The sequence below is a fragment of the Cyprinus carpio genome, unplaced genomic scaffold (genome assembly GCF_018340385.1).
Source record: "Cyprinus carpio isolate SPL01 unplaced genomic scaffold, ASM1834038v1 S000006503, whole genome shotgun sequence".
Taxonomy (NCBI): Eukaryota; Metazoa; Chordata; class Actinopteri; order Cypriniformes; family Cyprinidae; genus Cyprinus; species Cyprinus carpio.
This window is the reverse complement of record NW_024879171.1, coordinates 166,108-182,930: the sequence shown is the minus strand read 5'-3', so window position 1 is coordinate 182,930 and position 16,823 is coordinate 166,108. Positions and strand designations below refer to the sequence as shown.

The following is a 16,823-nucleotide window of genomic DNA, read 5'->3' as shown; positions in this document are numbered from 1 at the left end:
TATAATAATATAGGCTTATAAAAAAATAAAAATAATAATAATTTAAAATAATTTAAAGCGATACATAAGGTTGGGCTTATCTCTCTCATTCCAGACAAATCCAAACATGTTGCCCATTTGAAGCTAAACTCTTATTCATGAGGTAAAACAGGCTTTGGATTTCACACGTGTTTCAGTATCGATGAAAAAAAATCATAATGAGCAAAAATATGCCAAAGTGGACCGCTGCTCGCGCCGCATGGCTCGGTGAACGACTGCTGTTTCCAATGAATATGTGCACGTGAGGCACCAGCGCGATCAAAGTCAAAAATGCAAAGTGTTAGCAATTTGAAAAGTCAAGAATAATAACAGAGTTAATAAGAATTATTTGTAAAAAATGCAACCTTAACATTACAATCTTCAAATTAAACAAGAATAAAACTAAAATAAAACATTAAACCAATAATGAACCAAAATGAAAACATTTAGCTTTTAATCCGTATGTATATGTATGTATGTATGTAATGGCTGTTTAATAACAATAGCATGCATAAGAGCCCTTGTGTAAAGGTCTTTCTTTAAATTTTTGATGAGTAGACTGTAGCCTAAGAGTATCCTATTTTTAATGGCTTTTAAGGATGTTATAATGTATATTATAATCTTATTGTTGTTTAATGTCTTCCTTTCATTTTACAATTACATTCCCTTTGCGCCACCTGGCGGTAGTATAGCGAATGATTTTAACACGCGACTGACTTGCAGTTAACGCCGCGGCGGTATTACCCATTGTGGTTGTCTACCTACTGTAAAACTATTTCTGGAAAACAAAGATTACAAACAGTTACCAAAATGTTAATCCAAGAAACAGTGAGGAAATCTCGGGCATCAATATGACATTTTAACTGGACCTAAACACTGCAGATAGCAGGACAAGATATTAATAAATAACGCTACGAAAATAAATAATGAAATATTTGTATTCAGAAGCAAAAAAAATAAATTCACCAAACATTTCTTTCTTTTCTACCAGAAATACTATTAACCTCACTTTCTTGCTCAGAGCCTTCAGTATTTCCATCACAATGTTGTGAGTTTTGAAATTGGAAAGATCGAGACGGAGAAGCAACTTTAGTTATAAGAGGTTGTTTCTTTCAGACATGGGAGCGTCAGCGCAAGTTCTACTAGGAAGACTTAATGCCACGTCACATTACAATTAGATCTAGCCAATCGGCACTTAACACAAGGAATATAAAAGCCCTCTACTCACACTTCATTGTGTTTGCAGATGCTGCCGCGAAGTTTCCCCTCCATCCTCCCCACCACCACCAGGTTGGCCCTGTGCATGCGGGGGTATGCTCTGCCCTGCCTTAGACTTCGGCAGGAATAGCTGGAATCTACAACGTCAAATTGAGCTATTGGCTCTTTAGTTTGATTATTTAAGTTTGAAAGAAACAACCTCCCATTTCAAAAGTTGCTTCTCTGTTCTCTGCTTCTCATGATTTATTAATTCATTACCTTCTATTAAGTACACTGTGTTCACGATTTACTAATCTGTTCTTTTCATTGAACGATTGGTGAATTTGTGCAGAGGCTTCATCCCCATTACAGTCCTGTCATACTTTATTCATAACAGCGGGAATAAATTAGTAAAACATGGGAACTAATTGTTCATTTGTGGACATGATATAAAAATGTCCCGCATGTCTTCTCTGGGGCTCCGTAGTTTAGCAATTATCTAAAATCTTGCGTCTATGTACTGTAGGGATTAAGCCTTTTCTTTTAAAGAAGAATTGAATCTAAAGATTCGAATTGCTTTAATTGAACTGATTCCAAATGTAATTAGTTTATACTTCATCAACGGTTCGTCCAGCGAACATAAAATTCAGTTTATCTGTACAATTCTGTTTATATTACTTCATGGACAATGAGAATTCAAACAGAATGATAATTTATAAACTACAAAGTTTAATCTTAAAATACACCACTCAAGACAATACTACTTTTATAAATGAAACAAGAATTTATTGAGCTACTCTATTACATGGATCTAAAACCTAATGGACATACACACACACACACACACACACACAGTTACTGAAGAGGATGATAACGGAATTTGAATGAAGTCCCAGGGGTAAGTTATTCATTAGGTCGCACCAAGAAAATCACATAAGCAGAAACGTGTCTTATCTTTACTGCTTAAGATCAATTTGTTGTCAATTTGAAAGTTTGTTTGTTTTACTTGCATTTGCGCTGAACAGAGGAGGTGGAGATTCGCTTGTTGCCTCGTCTCAGGGACTCCCCGTGCCTCGGATTGGTTGCAGATCTGTCGTTTGGATGACGTCTTTTGGGAAAACCCTCCTGGTGATTGGTTGGTTGCCTGGTTACGTAGAAGCTTCGATTTCTTCTAAAAGTTTTCATTGTTTGCAAGTCTTCGAAGATTCTCAGCAGTCACGAAGTTTCAACAGAGTGTTTTGAGTTCTGGATGACAAGAACACTAGCAGCGTGTTGGAGTAGGTAATTCAAGCCATAGCGAAGAAGGAAGTGCGCTGAATTAGTTCAGGCATTGGGGTTTTATCCAAGCGGATTTGGCCCATCCCACAACGCGATCCTCCAATCGAATGCAAGGCGGAGCATGCATTCCTTAACATGACACTTCAACTTATCACATGGGGCAATATCTTTGCAGGCTTTTGTTTAATAACTTCTATAACACGTTGTAAAACACACACCATTCAAAATACCATCTTTTCATTCATTTCACAGTCTTGCAAAGATCGCGGCCATTCATTCAACACTAAACTTTCCATATCTTACACACATTTAATAGCACTATCTGGTTATAAAACATTGGTTAAAGTTGCACCGATTACCTTGAACGCATCAAACATACATAAGACATAAAACATATTATTTGTGGATATAGTTAACCCTTCAGATTTCACAATGGTTGTCCATTTTATATTATTTATTGAAAAGTTCAGTTTGTAGGAAGCGTGTCACGGTTGGTAAACCGTGGTCTCGGGTTTGCACGATGTGGGTGGAGTTGCACCTGTTGTTTCACCTGGATTACCCGTGTATCTGACTCATATACTCTTGTTTCACTACTTGCACTTGCTGCTTCCCCTTTGTTTATCGTTACAAAGAGTCACAAGCAATACGCTGTATGGATCCTTTGTTGCGGTCCATTTAATTATTGATGATTCCTGCGGGTTTAGATCTTGTGATCAGAGTTAATTTAATCAGCTCCTTTTTAGGAGTTAGCAGCACGGCTGACAGGAAACCGACTCAGGATGTCGATGTCACATGACTAGCTCATGATTAGTTTTCTGATGAGCAGGGGTATCTTGGAACAGACATCCTCTGTTGTGGAATCACGTTATCACTTCCCTTATGGCTGACATAAGTTTTTAGCCATTCTTCTTATTGACAGGAAGCGGGTCCAGACAATCTGAGCATTAGTTAATCATTAATGGTGTTCAGATTGTGCAGTTAATTTGTGTGCTTGTTCACTAAGGTCCTCCAGTACCAGCAGTTCATTCCTTTTCCTTTACACACTAAACATTGTATTTTAGTGTTGGGGAGTAACTATTTGCATTTAACAATTACGTAATGTAATAAACATAACTGTAATATGTTACTGAGAAAAAATGTGTAATTGAATTAGTTACTTATGAATACAGTATTTTCACATGCATTCAGATATGATTGATTCACTTACCAAATTTCAGTGACTGCTCTAAAATATGAGACACCAATGTTTCAAAAGTTTAGGGCACAGAATAGGACACATGCTTATTCAATAACTGTTTTATTTCCTATTTGGGTTTATGTATATGCTTTATTTTTTAAGAATAGCTGTTTTATATTTTCAAAGCATTGTTAGATGCCACTGTTTCCTGTCATAGCTATGCAAAGATTTGATTTCAAAACAGTATCATAGCTATTAAAACAGTTGCTTGTTATGATTTTAAATCAGTATTTAACCTCAGAACGATCTCAAAGTAAGAAAAGGTACTGAAGTCTTTGAAGATTTTGTGGTGGCTGTGCTTTAAAATGTAATTATTATAATTGTAATTCAAATGAGGAAGGATTTTGAAAGTGTGACAGTAATAAATGTTGAGTATTGTTAGGTTAAACCTGCCTGCTTTAAATGTTTCAAAAATGATTAACAGTTGAAAACAAGTTAGAAGTTTAGAAAAGTGTATCAAATGTAATCATTAATCAAATGAAATAGTTACATTACTTATTACATGTTAAATAGTGTAACTTGTAATCACCTATTAATTTTCTCCAAAGTTTCCTTCCCAGCACTGACCATGTTTCCCAATACTTCCTTGTTTTTTTTGAAAGTCTAGATACAGTTATTCAGAAATACAACTGAACAGTTGACCGTTTTGTAAAATCCCACAATTAACTCTCAATATAATAAGAAGTGGCCTTTTACCACAGAAGATGTCTACATAGAAAAATGTGAATATACACAAATGTAAAAACGTACACCCACAATTTCATTCATTCTTGTAAGAATCAAAATGGCACGTGAAAATGAGAATTAAAAAACAGTATTGCGATTACAATATTGTGAGCTTTTAAATTAAAAACATCTAGACAGAGAAGCAACTTTAGACATATAAGAGGTTGTTTCTTTCAAACTTAAGTAACTGAACTGAGCAAATAGATTTGCCACATTTAATAATTATAGGGTGAAATAATAAATGCAGTTTGTAGCATTATTGTAAGATATTAGTCTATTAAATTATAAATGTTTCAGGTTTTCCTGCAGAACCCCAGCAATAATTGTCTATCTGCCAAAATAAATAATTAAAATAAAATAAAGCGGTGTTGCCATTTATTGTAAATGATCACTGTCAGTTTGTGAACAGAACCCATATTAACTGGTTACTGAAAAAACATTTTTGAAGCATCTCATCTGTATTTATTTCTAAGTGAATTTGAAGTTAAAAGGTGATTCTTCATCTCATTTAATTACTGGACACTGAGCACAGACTCCTGCATTACAGCTCATTAATTTATTGCATTGAAATATGAAGATTATGCATCTAATTTTTACCCTTTGTTTTGACCCACATATACTGTTCATTGTGACAGAGTATTTGGAATGTATTATATCCACATTAAATGACACTCTTATATTTCTCCACATTTAAGGAAGTAAATTTTAAATTGCAACTATAAAAGCTTATCGGTGACAGGTGATTGATCGTCTGAACCACAGGAATACCACTTCATCTGTGCCTACCTCACGTGAAACAGTGCACATATTCAGGTATTTACATGACGTTTCTGATTGGTGGACAACACCCACATTATGATGTCACAGGAGGTGGAGCAAATGTATGTGTCGGAAGTGAACATTATATAAATCTGAGTAGGAATAAAGCTGAGGATCTAGAGATCGTACATCCTTCCACACAGACACAATGCCGACCTACAAGGTGACTGTATATACTGTTAGACAGTTCAGTTTTGAGAAAATGGACAACATTTACCTGACGCTGCTGGACTCAGAGAAGCAGAGCAGTAAAAGAACCCTGGTGGATCAATCCTGGTTTTCTCGTTTTAAAACGGTAAGACCTTTGAAGATTTTATATTTTTATTTTAGCAGTTGTTATTATTATTATTTTGATAATTTCATACATTTATTTATTTATTTATATATATATATATATATATATATATATATATATATATATATATATATATATATATATATATATACACACACACACACACACACACACACACACACCCTATATGTATGAAATGTCCCAAGGCTGTTTTTGGGAAGAAAAGGTTCTTGTAACAGCATCCTAGGACTTCCAGAACACTGAACTAGTTAAGTCTCTGCCTCCAAAAGGCAAAATGAGATGCATACTATATGTAAGTGAAAAATCCACTTGAAACCAAACAAGAGGGACGGATGGGTTAACAGCGCTGTACGATACAAGGCGAGAAATCAAGCAATTAAATTTTATTTTTAAAAAAACCCTTGCGACTTTGCTAAGGAATAAAATAAAAAGTCGAGATATCTAAAGGGTTTGAAGAGTCCAAACTTTCTGTAGCTAATGATGAGACTGTCCTCTGTCTGCCAAAATACATAGCTTTCCTGCAAGTGTTTCTAAAGCCTGCCATGGAGTCAAGAATGGTAGAAGAACAAGATTAAGAACACGAACAATAACGAGATGCTACACGGCTTCGGTGCTTGAACCCTGATAAATTATAAACATATTGACAGAGGATGAATGAATCAATTCAATTCAGTTTTATATGGGTGGATATTAAGTGTAGTATTTGCCAATTTCTGCCTTCCCAATAAATACATTTATTAAGGTTTTATTATTCTAAGCAGTGTTCATATGCTTGAACATTAGGGAAATACCCTGTCAGATAACTGCACTTTCAGTTTGGTGTTTAAATATCACACTTAAAATACATTTTAGTGAGGACTTACCGGTATAATGTCGCTCTCCCACAAGCGTCGTTGTGAACCGACATCACCCTCCCCGTTAACTTCAAAAGCCCACATTTCTGTAGCACACAGCGCTAGGCTACCTGTTGCAGCTGTTGTTATAGCAACAAAAGACACCCTCAGTTGCTATTTGTAAACAAAACGCTGCCAGTGTTTTATTTTACTAAGGCCCTGTGTCCACCAAAGCGTTTTTAGCCTGCTGAAAACACCCACCTGTGAGCGATTGAGAGCGCTTTTTGTGGCGCAGCGTTTTTTTCAGTTGAGACGCTTTGGTTGCTATGATACGGAATATCTGCTAAACTGTTACTTGTATCTGATTTGGTAGATAATTTGTTTCTGACTAAAATGTTGACACAATTACTACCATCAGTAACATCAACATCAGGACCACCACCAGTAGTATTAAGTAAGGCTCTTTTAAGAGCCACCCAAAACCTTAGAAAATGAGCATATTTCCATTTTTTGCTTTCACCAGCAAGCTATACATTGCAACAAAAATAAAACACTGACCAAAATTTAAAGTAAAATAAATGACTGGGAAAGTAGACTAATTTAAAATATATTTTTTAATCATCATTTTCCATGTACAGATTCATAAATAAAACATAAAAATAAATATAAAAAAATCTCATAAAAAATTTCTCATAAAAAAAAAAAATCATAAAAAAGTCATAAAAATAAATATAAAAATTCAGGCAATTACAGCTGTATATAAGCATTTCTCTGTGTGTGTGTGTACATATGTGAGTGTTTTACTAATTGTCAGAGGTAAATTCTGCCTCATGTAAAATCTGTTGTAATTTTATTTTAACCTCTGAATGACGGCGGGAGGAAGGAGGAAGGAGTCTCAAAGCCCCAGATAAACTTAAGAGAAAATGCTCGTCATCGTCTGGCTTATTATTAATTGCCTTCAGGACACAGCGCTGATATTCTGAGATATCTGGCTCAGACTTCCTCTTTGGAGCCAGAGTGCGATGCAAAGGTATTTCAGGTATGCAGGGTGGTGGCACATCAGGGGAGTCAGGAGATCTAGGCTGTGTGCTGTTGGCCTGGGTTTGGGTCAGTGACAGGGATTGTGTGTTCTCACCTGTTGTCTGTGAGGGGAAAAGAAATAATAAAAAAATGAATAGCAGCAGTATATGTTAGCAATAAATTGCTATTACTACTATTAATAATAGCCTAATAATGCCTTTGACAGAAAAAAAAGTCAATAATTGCAATTTATTAAACTGGTATAATAGCAAAACAGATACAGCATCACTTTAACATTGCAGTTCACATAGTATGCTACACTACCTCCACTGGTGTTACCAGGGACTCGAGGAGAGCCTCTACACTGACATCCTCCTCACATGTCCTATTTTGACTGAATTTGCTAGAGGTGTCCCTTTCCTAAATGTAAGGCTCCAGAAAGTTTACATTTACATTTAATCATTTAGCAGACGCTTTTATCCAAAGCGACTTACAAATGAGAACAGTATAAACAATCAGATCAACAAGAGAACAACAACGGTATACAAGTGCTATGACAAGTCTCAGTTAGTCTAGTACAGAGCACATAGCCAGGGTTTTTTTTTGTTTTTTTTTTTACGAATATGATAGACAAGAAAAGAAAAGGTAAGTACTAGTATTAGTTGGTTAAGTGCAGGCGAAAAAGATGAGTCTTTAGATGTTTTTTGAAAATGAGTAAAGACTCAGCTGTTCGAACTGAGATCGGGAGGTCATTCCACCAGCTGGGCGCAGTCCAGGAAAAAGTCAGTGAGAGTGATTTTGAACCTCTTTGGGATGGTACCACAAGACGTCGTTCACTTGCAGAGCGCAAACTTCTGGAGGGCGCATAAGATTGAACTAGTGAGTTTAGGTAAGTTGGCGCCGTGCCAGCGGTCGTCTTGTAGGCAAGCATCAGTACCTTGAATTTGATGCGAGCGGCTACTGGTAGCCAGTGTAACCTGATGAGGAGAGGAGTAACATGAGCTGTTTTGTTTAGAATGGACATAAACTTCCACCTCCGATTGCCTCCTGCTGCCCCTGAACCTGACCTCTGTCTCTCTTTCTCTTCATTTATCTCTCTTTTATGTGTCCCTCAGGTACTTCCACTTATTACATTTTTCTACTGAAATGTATATGGACAAATAGATTAGTCTGGTAAAAAACATAAACAAAACAACTGAAGCAAGAAAAATTTTAGGCTGCCAGACATTAACGTTACATATACATTTTAATAAACAAAACGGTTTGCAAGCTACGTAACATAGCTTTTTCCTTATTTCCTAACTAGTTGTCTAGGTAATGCTGCTTACCTGGTAGACCCACGGCAAAGGAAATGTTCCTCCAGGCATTATTTTTCAAATTTACATTGTGGTAATCCGGGGAAGTCATCTGGTAGAGACATGGATGCTCAGAAACCAGCAATATTAATTTCTCCTCCATTTTCCTCGTTGTTGCACTTGTTGACACGTCGTTGTAACAAAATGACAGTTGTGACAGTTGATCGGTGTGGAATTTGCCCCGCCCCTCCTGCACTCTGATTGGTTAGCTGACTAGAAAGTGACAGTGATGAGCGCAGCCTTTTTTCCAAAGTTGAACATTCTTCAACTCTCGGCACGAGAAAAAAACGCCCGAACACTCAGCGATCAGCGCGAAAAAGACGCTCGGCACGCTCCTGGCTTCTTAAAAAACACGGCACTCCCATTGAGAACAAGTGAAAAAATACGCTAGCCGTGGGGAAAAACACTTTGGTGGACACAGGGCCTAAGCGCTCTTGTCAAAAAAGACGCCAAGAGTGAACACGCCTTTAGCCGGCTAAACTTGCTGTTTTGAGCTTTCTTGAAAAGCCATCATTTTGGATCATGTGACCAATTTTCACAAAAATCGACTCTGGTCGACTAAATCTGATGCTATACATTTTGGGGTATTAACACCTAACTTTGTCACCCCACACTGAACAAAACACATCTATTTGGTCACAGCGCCACCTATTGGTCAAGTGATTGTATTACGGTAATTTAATAGTTTAGCTTAAAAACGTCTCCAATTTAAAAACGTCTCCAATTCAATAAAGTCTGCAGAGATATTTTTTGTTGTTGTATTTTTTCCCCCCACATATAACATGTCTAATAAATGTTATCATTAAAGGAGTTCTCCCTTGACATCCATGTGGAGAAGAACATTGGAAACATTGTCCAGGTGAAACTTGAAAAGGATCATCACAATCATCCATGGTTCTGTGAGCATATCAAAGTGCAAACCTCTGGAGACTGCTTTGAGTTCCCCTGTTACTGGTGGCTAGTGAACGAAAATGAAGTGATGATCCGAGAGGGCACTGGTATGTACAGACCCATTTTTTTCATTATCCAGTTTTTAATAAAGCAGTATTATTTTTTATTGTTGTTTAAATTTCAGTTGTGATTGAGTCATGTCTTAAATGCTGTTCTTTCTATGTGTTATGTGTGTGCCATCTATTTCCTCACATGTTCATTTAGCTCGACTGCCTCAGGATGACACCAAATCTTTTCAAGAGCAAAGAAAAGATGAACTGGAATCAAGACAGAAAATATTCAGGTTTGATGAAAGAGACTTTTTTTGTTCCTCCCTAGACACAGTTCAGTGTGCTTGGCACACAAATATTAAGCACCGTATCGGTCCATTTAAGACCAGGAAATATTTTTTAAAATTCACCTGTACCATATGAATTAGTTTGTAATCTGGGGTCAGTGGAAGAAAATGACAAGGGACAAATTAACCTTTTCTAGACTAAATTTATAATGGGATAAATAAAGGCACTTTTACAACATTTCTCTGGTTTCCAATTAGCCGATTTCACAAAGACACCACTGCAGGGAAAGCATTTTCAGTGTAACTGATCCAGATACTAGGATCACCAACTTTACATGCTCAAAAGTTTATTATCACAAATACTGTCATCTAACAAACAGCTCATCAACAAGAAATTAAAGGAAGCTGTACGTATTCCTAAAACAGTGATGTTTTGCAATGATTCTTCTCAGAAGTGTTAAGATACATATTACGATTGACTTAAGAATTATTTGGAGCTAGATTTATTGAGTTCTCTGTGACTTAATGCCTAAGGGAATTTGTTAAGATATTCCCCTACCTTGCTAAAAGACTCATTAGTCGCCATGCCCCAAACTCAGACCATTAGTTGAGATAGAAAGTAATGTGTTGGGCTTAGACAAGGAAGATTTCCATTCAACTCAAGGGAAGTACAGTATTTGAACTGGACACTGACCTGGATCATTGCTTCTTGGGCACCCACGTTCTGGCCCTTGAAAACACTTTCCTTTAAATATAATTCTTGGTGTAACTGTACAAGTAAATGTTGTCATTTTTCTTGTGGAAGTGGAAGGAATGGAGCCCAGGCTTCCCTATGAGCATAGACGCCGATGTGAAGGATCTTCCTAAAGAAGTTCAGTTTGATGAAGAAAAAGAATTAGAGTGGTATTGCAATTTAGGGAAAGTGTAAGTTTGGGGGACTGTGTCATAGCCACAGTCCTTGCTGATTTGTTAAAGAATTTTCCCTCAGTTTTTCAGAATGAAATTCAGCACAAATGCAGTACCATAAAATTGTGTTCATGTTTCTAACTATACTGTATGCACTCTGTTTCAGGGGGGTGTATTTTGGTCTTGAGAAATTTGACGGACTCTTTGAGTCCTGGAAAGACATTAAAGATATTGGACAGATACTTGAGCATTTGGGAACTCTGGGCCACAAGTCCGCAGTACTAGGTTTGGATGATTTCTTCCTCTGTCATGAATGTTTGTTCTCTTTCAACGGAACTTGATCTTGTTTCCTTTTCAGGAAACCATGTTTACACAATGATTGTTTGTCAGTTTTCTTATTTTAAGCAAAAACTATATATCCAAACACAATTGTTGCGGGAAACCAGTAACGCCTTTGACATTTGACTCAAGTTTCTCTTTTGTAATCTGGACAGAGAACGTGATGCAAAACTGGAATCAAGATTACATGTTTGGCTATCAGTTTTTGAACGGCTGCAATCCTGTCATGATCAGGAAGTGCATGCAACTTCCAGACAAGTTTCCAGTCACACACGAGATGGTCGAGGGCTGTCTGAAGACAGGACACACACTACGAGAGGAATTACAGGTCAGAAACAGTGAAACATAAATCGCTTGAACAGCTGGTCAATTATCAAATCCAAGATTTGCTTGTGTTGTGACCTCCTTCACATATTCAGTTTATAGAAAAGACTGAAATCAGTGTTATTTTAACCTACAAACCATTTATTCTAAACTACTCACCCATGAACACACGTTTACAGGCAGGAAACATCTACATAGCAGATTATGAAATACTGAAGGGAGTGCCAGCATCCAGCAGCCAGCGCTATCTGACTGCACCCATCTGCCTACTGTACAAGAATGATCTGAACCAAATTGTGCCAATCGCCATTCAGGTATCTGTCTCATATAGAAACAGTATCCAATTAAAACATAAATGAACTAAAAATAAAAGTCCTTTTGCAGTGAAGTAGATACAAATGTCCGGTTTGCCTTTATTATATCTGAATCAGCTGAGTCAAACCCCAGGGGAAACTAGCCCCATCTTTCTCCCAAGCGATAATAAGTTTGACTGGATGCTGGCCAAGATGTGGGTGAAATCCTCTGACTTCAATGTACACCAGCTGGTCACACACCTTCTCAAGACACATCTGTTCTCAGAGGTTTTTGAAATGGCCATATACAGACAGCTTTCTGCCATCCATCCCGTATACAAGGTACCTGTATTTCAGTCATGATATTTAGATTCAGTGCTAAACTGCAGATTGTGCTTTCATGTATGTCAATGTAGGGTTGCTGGTTTTGATATCCTTGCCTTTTTTCAACCAAAAGCTGTTTAACATTATGCTTTTTGAATAATTTATAAAAAATTATTTAATGCACATTTAAATGCATATTTTGCTTCTTACAGTTATTGATGCCTCATGTTCGTTTCACAATTGCAATCAATGCAGAGGCCCGAGAAAAGCTCATCAGTAAAAACGGGATCTTCAGCCAGGTAGCTTTACAGCTAATTTAATATATCCATACACGAACAGCATCTGGTCAAGATCCAAAGCCATTCTATTCATATTTGGTTATTTGTCTTTGTCTGGCAAGCCATAATATCTATCTGTGATATAGGTTTAAAGATGCAAACGGTCTTAAGAAATCTCTATCATTATCCAAGTTTTTGGCTTGTGATAGTGTCTTTTTGCTGAATGCTCTTGTTAAATACATAGGCTTCATTGTATTTAGTTAGCTGGTGTTTGCTTTAATAGACAGTGTAAACCACAGACCTATTCAGCTCCTCAATATCTACAAGTGCAAAAACATCCACCAGAATACCAGAACCTCACCCATTATCCCCTAGATGGTCACATGACTAAATAAATGCTTACAGTCTAGCTAATTTCTGAAAATATTTAGGCAAAAGATTGACTGTATTCTTGGTATCCAAAGGTTGGTAGCATCAGTGGAGATGGGATGGGGAAACTGATACAAAATGCCATGGAGACTTTAACCTACAAGTCCCTGTGCTTCCCTGAGGACATAAAAGCTCGAGGAATGGAAGATGTGCCCAAATACTATTACAGAGACGATGGAAAGATGATCTGGGAGGCAATACACTGGTAGGTGGCAGGGTATCAACAGTTCAGATCCAGCACTGCTACTGCAAAAACACAAATTAGTCCACATTCGGGCCAATGAGTATTTTTTTTTTTCTTTCTATCTTTCTGTAGCTTTGTTTCTGCTGTGGTCAAGATCTACTATGACAGCGATAAGAAGGTTCAACAAGATGAGGAGATTCAAGGATTTGTTAAGGATGTTGCCTGCTCTGGCATGAATAACTCTGCCAGTGAGTACAAGTTCAAATTATCATAATGTTAGTGTGTGTGTTAGTCTGTGCAAGCATCCATGATTGTTTGTAATGTATATTCAACATGCATCTTTGTGTGTATCAAGTCACCTTTAAATCTGTGCACAAGTTAAATGCGTACCGCCATTGTTTACAGACTTTCCAAAGTCTCTGGAATCTCGAGAGCAGTTGGTCGAGTACCTGACTGTCGTGATTTTCACAGCTTCAGCACAACATGCTGCTGTCAACTTTGGACAGGTGAGGTTATGCACACGGCAACAGCGTTTAAACGATTAGTTCACCCAAAAATAAAAAATCTGTCATTTATTACTCACCCTCATGTCGTTCCAAACCTGCAAGATCTTCATTCATTTTCAGAACACAAATTAAGATATTTCTGATGAAATCTGAGAGCTCTCTGACCCTCCATCGACAGCAATGATCAACGCACACAAATGTAGCAAGTTAAAATAGTCCTTAATAAAAAATTATCCAAAAATAAAAACAACAAATATACAACAATACTTTTCCCCCACAAACAAAACAATAATAACATGATTTATTCAGCAATTCTTCTCCCCGAGTTACCGTCTTGGGCATGCGTCGCTTACATGACGTGGAAGCAAGCACATGCATCGTGAGACTCTCTACAATGGCAGCGAGGAGAAGAATTGTTGAATAAAGTCGTTTTTTTTTCTTTTCTTTGCACACAAAAAGTATAAGTAATTAATGACAGAATTTTCATTTTTGTATGAACTAACCCTTCAAAACTGATTCTGGATAATATCTGTAAGCTAATATCGGAGAGTTTATGTTCCAGTTTGACTGGTACGCCTGGATCCCCAACAGTCCTTCCACCATGCGCAAGCCACCTCCCCAGAAGAAGGGCCAAGTGGATATGGAGTATATCATGGATAGTCTGCCTGACCGTGATTGTTCCTGCAAGGCTCTGGCAACAGTTTGGGCCCTCACTCAGACCGAGTACAATGAGGTTTGATTTCTGATTCGCATTCGCTTTTCACTTGAAATTGTAGAGAACATGGCAGCAGTCTAGTCTACACAAATGTTGTCAGCTCACTATAACAAATTGCCACCGTTCTCCAATTACAAAAATGTAGTACAATCAAATTGGCTGTACAAGTCATTTTGACTCATTCTTTTAAAACTTTAAAAAATATTACAAGTTGAATCTTATATATTGTAATTAGTCAAATTATTTGGATGAGATGAAGTGACATGACGTATTGATCAATCATTTGCATTGATTTGTAGTGCTGATCTGCAGTTCTTATCATGTTACCTCATAATTTTACAAGTTCTTTAAAGAAACACGGCAAATTCTTCCAGATATTTCAATATTATGAGTATATTCTTTTATGGGGTGTTTTATACGCTTCTCTGAGTGCTTGATAGTAACCAAGGGGGTGGAGTTTAGAGATGAGTCAGTTTACCTTGTAAAAAGAATGAAAAATATTTTAATGGTTTCTGAAGAACTTTTTTTTCCCAGCTGTTCCTAGGCATGTATCCAGATATGTACTTCACAGAGCAACCAGCGAAGGAAGCCATAAAGACTTTCCGCCACAAACTAGAAGAGGTGACCAACATCATCAAGAGCCGGAATGATGAATTGACATTGGCTTACTGTTATCTGTCCCCAGACAAAATCCCCAACAGTGTTGCAATTTGAGAAAATATTTGAAGAAACATTTTGCCAGCCCTAATCATAAGATTTACGGCCAAAGCATGCTTGTTTGTGGTGTGTTTTAGGTAATCGTTTCACCTTATAATTTTTTACCTTATTGATATCTAACATCTGTATGGATTTTGCACTGATCATGTTTTGCTGGTTTGGAGGGAATATATTTCCAGCTTCATTTCTTTTGGTATGTGGGAGGTTTTCTCTGATAGAGGTTAGCTGATAAAGGGATTGCAGTCATGGACATGAAATGCATGTTTTATGAATGCTGTAAAAGGAAGTGTTTTTAAGATTGTAAACATCTTTGACTGCACTTCAGATAGTGGTTATGTTTGTTTTTCCTGGGAATTTTGTTGGTAACTCTCACAATAAAGAATGCTTTAATAAAATGAAGAGAAATCATGTCTTCATTACATCTTATATCAAGACTGGCTTTCTTTGTGATCTCATGACAAGTTAACTGTCATTATTATAAAATTACTATTTATATAAACTTATTTAAATAAAATGACTTATTCTGCTTGCATAATCCTTGGGAATACAACTTTGCAAATACAGACAATGTATTTCAGGCAGACAAATTAAAAACAGTTTCCTGCACAACTGGAGATGCAGTGGCCTGCAGATGGCACTTAAAAGAGCCTTGGGTTCACTTTAATGGTGGGTTAGGGGGCGTCAACCAACGCTCAACAACTTGGGCAAACTTTGAGTCATTTTTTAAAGGACAGAGGAGGAGAGCACAGCAGAGCAAAACTCCAAGCATTTTAGGTAAATAGCATTTATGACATTTTATTTGTTGTATCAGAATGACAAAGTTCAAAGCTCATTAAAAAAAATGGCGATTGAAAATTCAAATGCAAATTCACCCATACTGCACATTTGTAGGAATAAACATGAACAAGAGAAACAACATACTTCCCAAAATTATAGTTTTGGGTTCCTCCTCAGAGGAGTATATGGACTGAACGGTGAATGGTAGAAATCTCTGTGCAATGTACCATCTTACATCTATTTGACATCAACACTCTTGGATCATCTTCTGAGGGTGAACTGATGGAATATCTATTTTTTTTGTGAGTACCTGAGTATCTGTGTTCGCTTAATGGTATAAAGTACTATAAATTACTGTGCAATGCTCAATAATCTTACAATTCTATTTATTTATGCACCATGCGTCACAATCATGGATGTTTCTTCATCATCTTAGGAAGATGGAGGAGGCTGTCAATAATTTGATTATGTTTGGTATACATTGTCATATGATTTTCAGACACTTCTAGAATAATACAACTAAAAGAAGATGAAGAGCATGAGCATGTTTAAACGACATGATCTAACAACAGTCAAAAAGCAACAGTTCACATTATTATGTTACATAATCACATATTACTGTCTGGAGACCCTGAACAGCCCTAAACGAACAGCGTACAAGTGTTAATATAACACTATTATAATGCCATGGTTCAAAAGTAAATCCCACATTAAAAAAATCCCACATTTTCTCATAACCCTCAGATTGGCAAATAAAAGGCTGTACAGTCGCTCCATCGGTCCGGGTAAAAGGTGTTGCCTAAAGCTGTGACTTATAGAGTAGAGGGAGACAAGATTATTTTTACAGAGACGAAATGCACCACAACAAGCTGCCTCACCAATGGCGAAAATATCAGCTCCTGGTCAATGCTGTTTTATTCAACACCAGACATATAAAGTGCACATCAAGTTCCCAGGATTAACCATAGAAATGTAATTTTATAAATGAATCTGGATTTTTTTTT

At 36.9% G+C, this 16,823-nt stretch overlaps 2 protein-coding genes across 3 annotated transcripts; both read left to right on the top strand.

Moving 5' to 3' along the window:
- The first annotated feature begins 5,402 nt into the window (after positions 1-5,402).
- LOC122143762 (polyunsaturated fatty acid 5-lipoxygenase-like) lies at positions 5,403-10,349 on the top strand. The gene is made up of 3 exons (XM_042754385.1): positions 5,403-5,570; positions 9,608-9,797; positions 9,955-10,349. Exons 1-3 carry the CDS (start codon positions 5,424-5,426, stop codon positions 10,161-10,163), a joined length of 546 nt encoding a protein of 181 aa, XP_042610319.1. The 5' UTR covers positions 5,403-5,423; the 3' UTR covers positions 10,164-10,349.
- Positions 9,971-15,271, top strand: LOC109064669 (polyunsaturated fatty acid 5-lipoxygenase-like). 2 transcript variants are annotated; one of them, XM_042754384.1, is made up of 12 exons: positions 9,971-10,033; positions 10,833-10,951; positions 11,100-11,218; positions 11,428-11,600; positions 11,776-11,910; positions 12,028-12,231; positions 12,426-12,512; positions 12,956-13,125; positions 13,237-13,352; positions 13,510-13,610; positions 14,173-14,343; positions 14,860-15,271. In XM_042754384.1, exons 2-12 carry the CDS (start codon positions 10,860-10,862, stop codon positions 15,037-15,039), a joined length of 1,548 nt encoding a protein of 515 aa, XP_042610318.1. In that variant the 5' UTR covers positions 9,971-10,033; positions 10,833-10,859; the 3' UTR covers positions 15,040-15,271. The 2 variants fall into 2 exon arrangements, with proteins under 2 accessions (XP_042610318.1, XP_042610317.1); XM_042754383.1 differs by lacking the exon at positions 9,971-10,033 and having other exon boundaries at positions 10,434-10,951.
- The last annotated feature ends 1,552 nt before the right edge of the window (positions 15,272-16,823 follow it).

Excerpts from the sequence above, each read along its gene's own strand:
- LOC122143762 (XM_042754385.1), top strand. The coding sequence starts at position 5,424 with ATGCCGACCTACAAGGTGACTGTATATACTGTTAGACAGTTCAGTTTT. Across the intron at positions 5,571-9,607 it reads GGTTTTCTCGTTTTAAAACG|GAGTTCTCCCTTGACATCCA; the intron begins GTAAGACCTTTG and ends TTATCATTAAAG. Across the intron at positions 9,798-9,954 it reads GATGATCCGAGAGGGCACTG|CTCGACTGCCTCAGGATGAC; the intron begins GTATGTACAGAC and ends ATGTTCATTTAG.
- LOC109064669 (XM_042754383.1), top strand. The coding sequence starts at position 10,809 with ATGTTGTCATTTTTCTTGTGGAAGTGGAAGGAATGGAGCCCAGGCTTC. Across the intron at positions 11,911-12,027 it reads TTGTGCCAATCGCCATTCAG|CTGAGTCAAACCCCAGGGGA; the intron begins GTATCTGTCTCA and ends TATCTGAATCAG. Across the intron at positions 13,126-13,236 it reads ATCTGGGAGGCAATACACTG|CTTTGTTTCTGCTGTGGTCA; the intron begins GTAGGTGGCAGG and ends ATCTTTCTGTAG.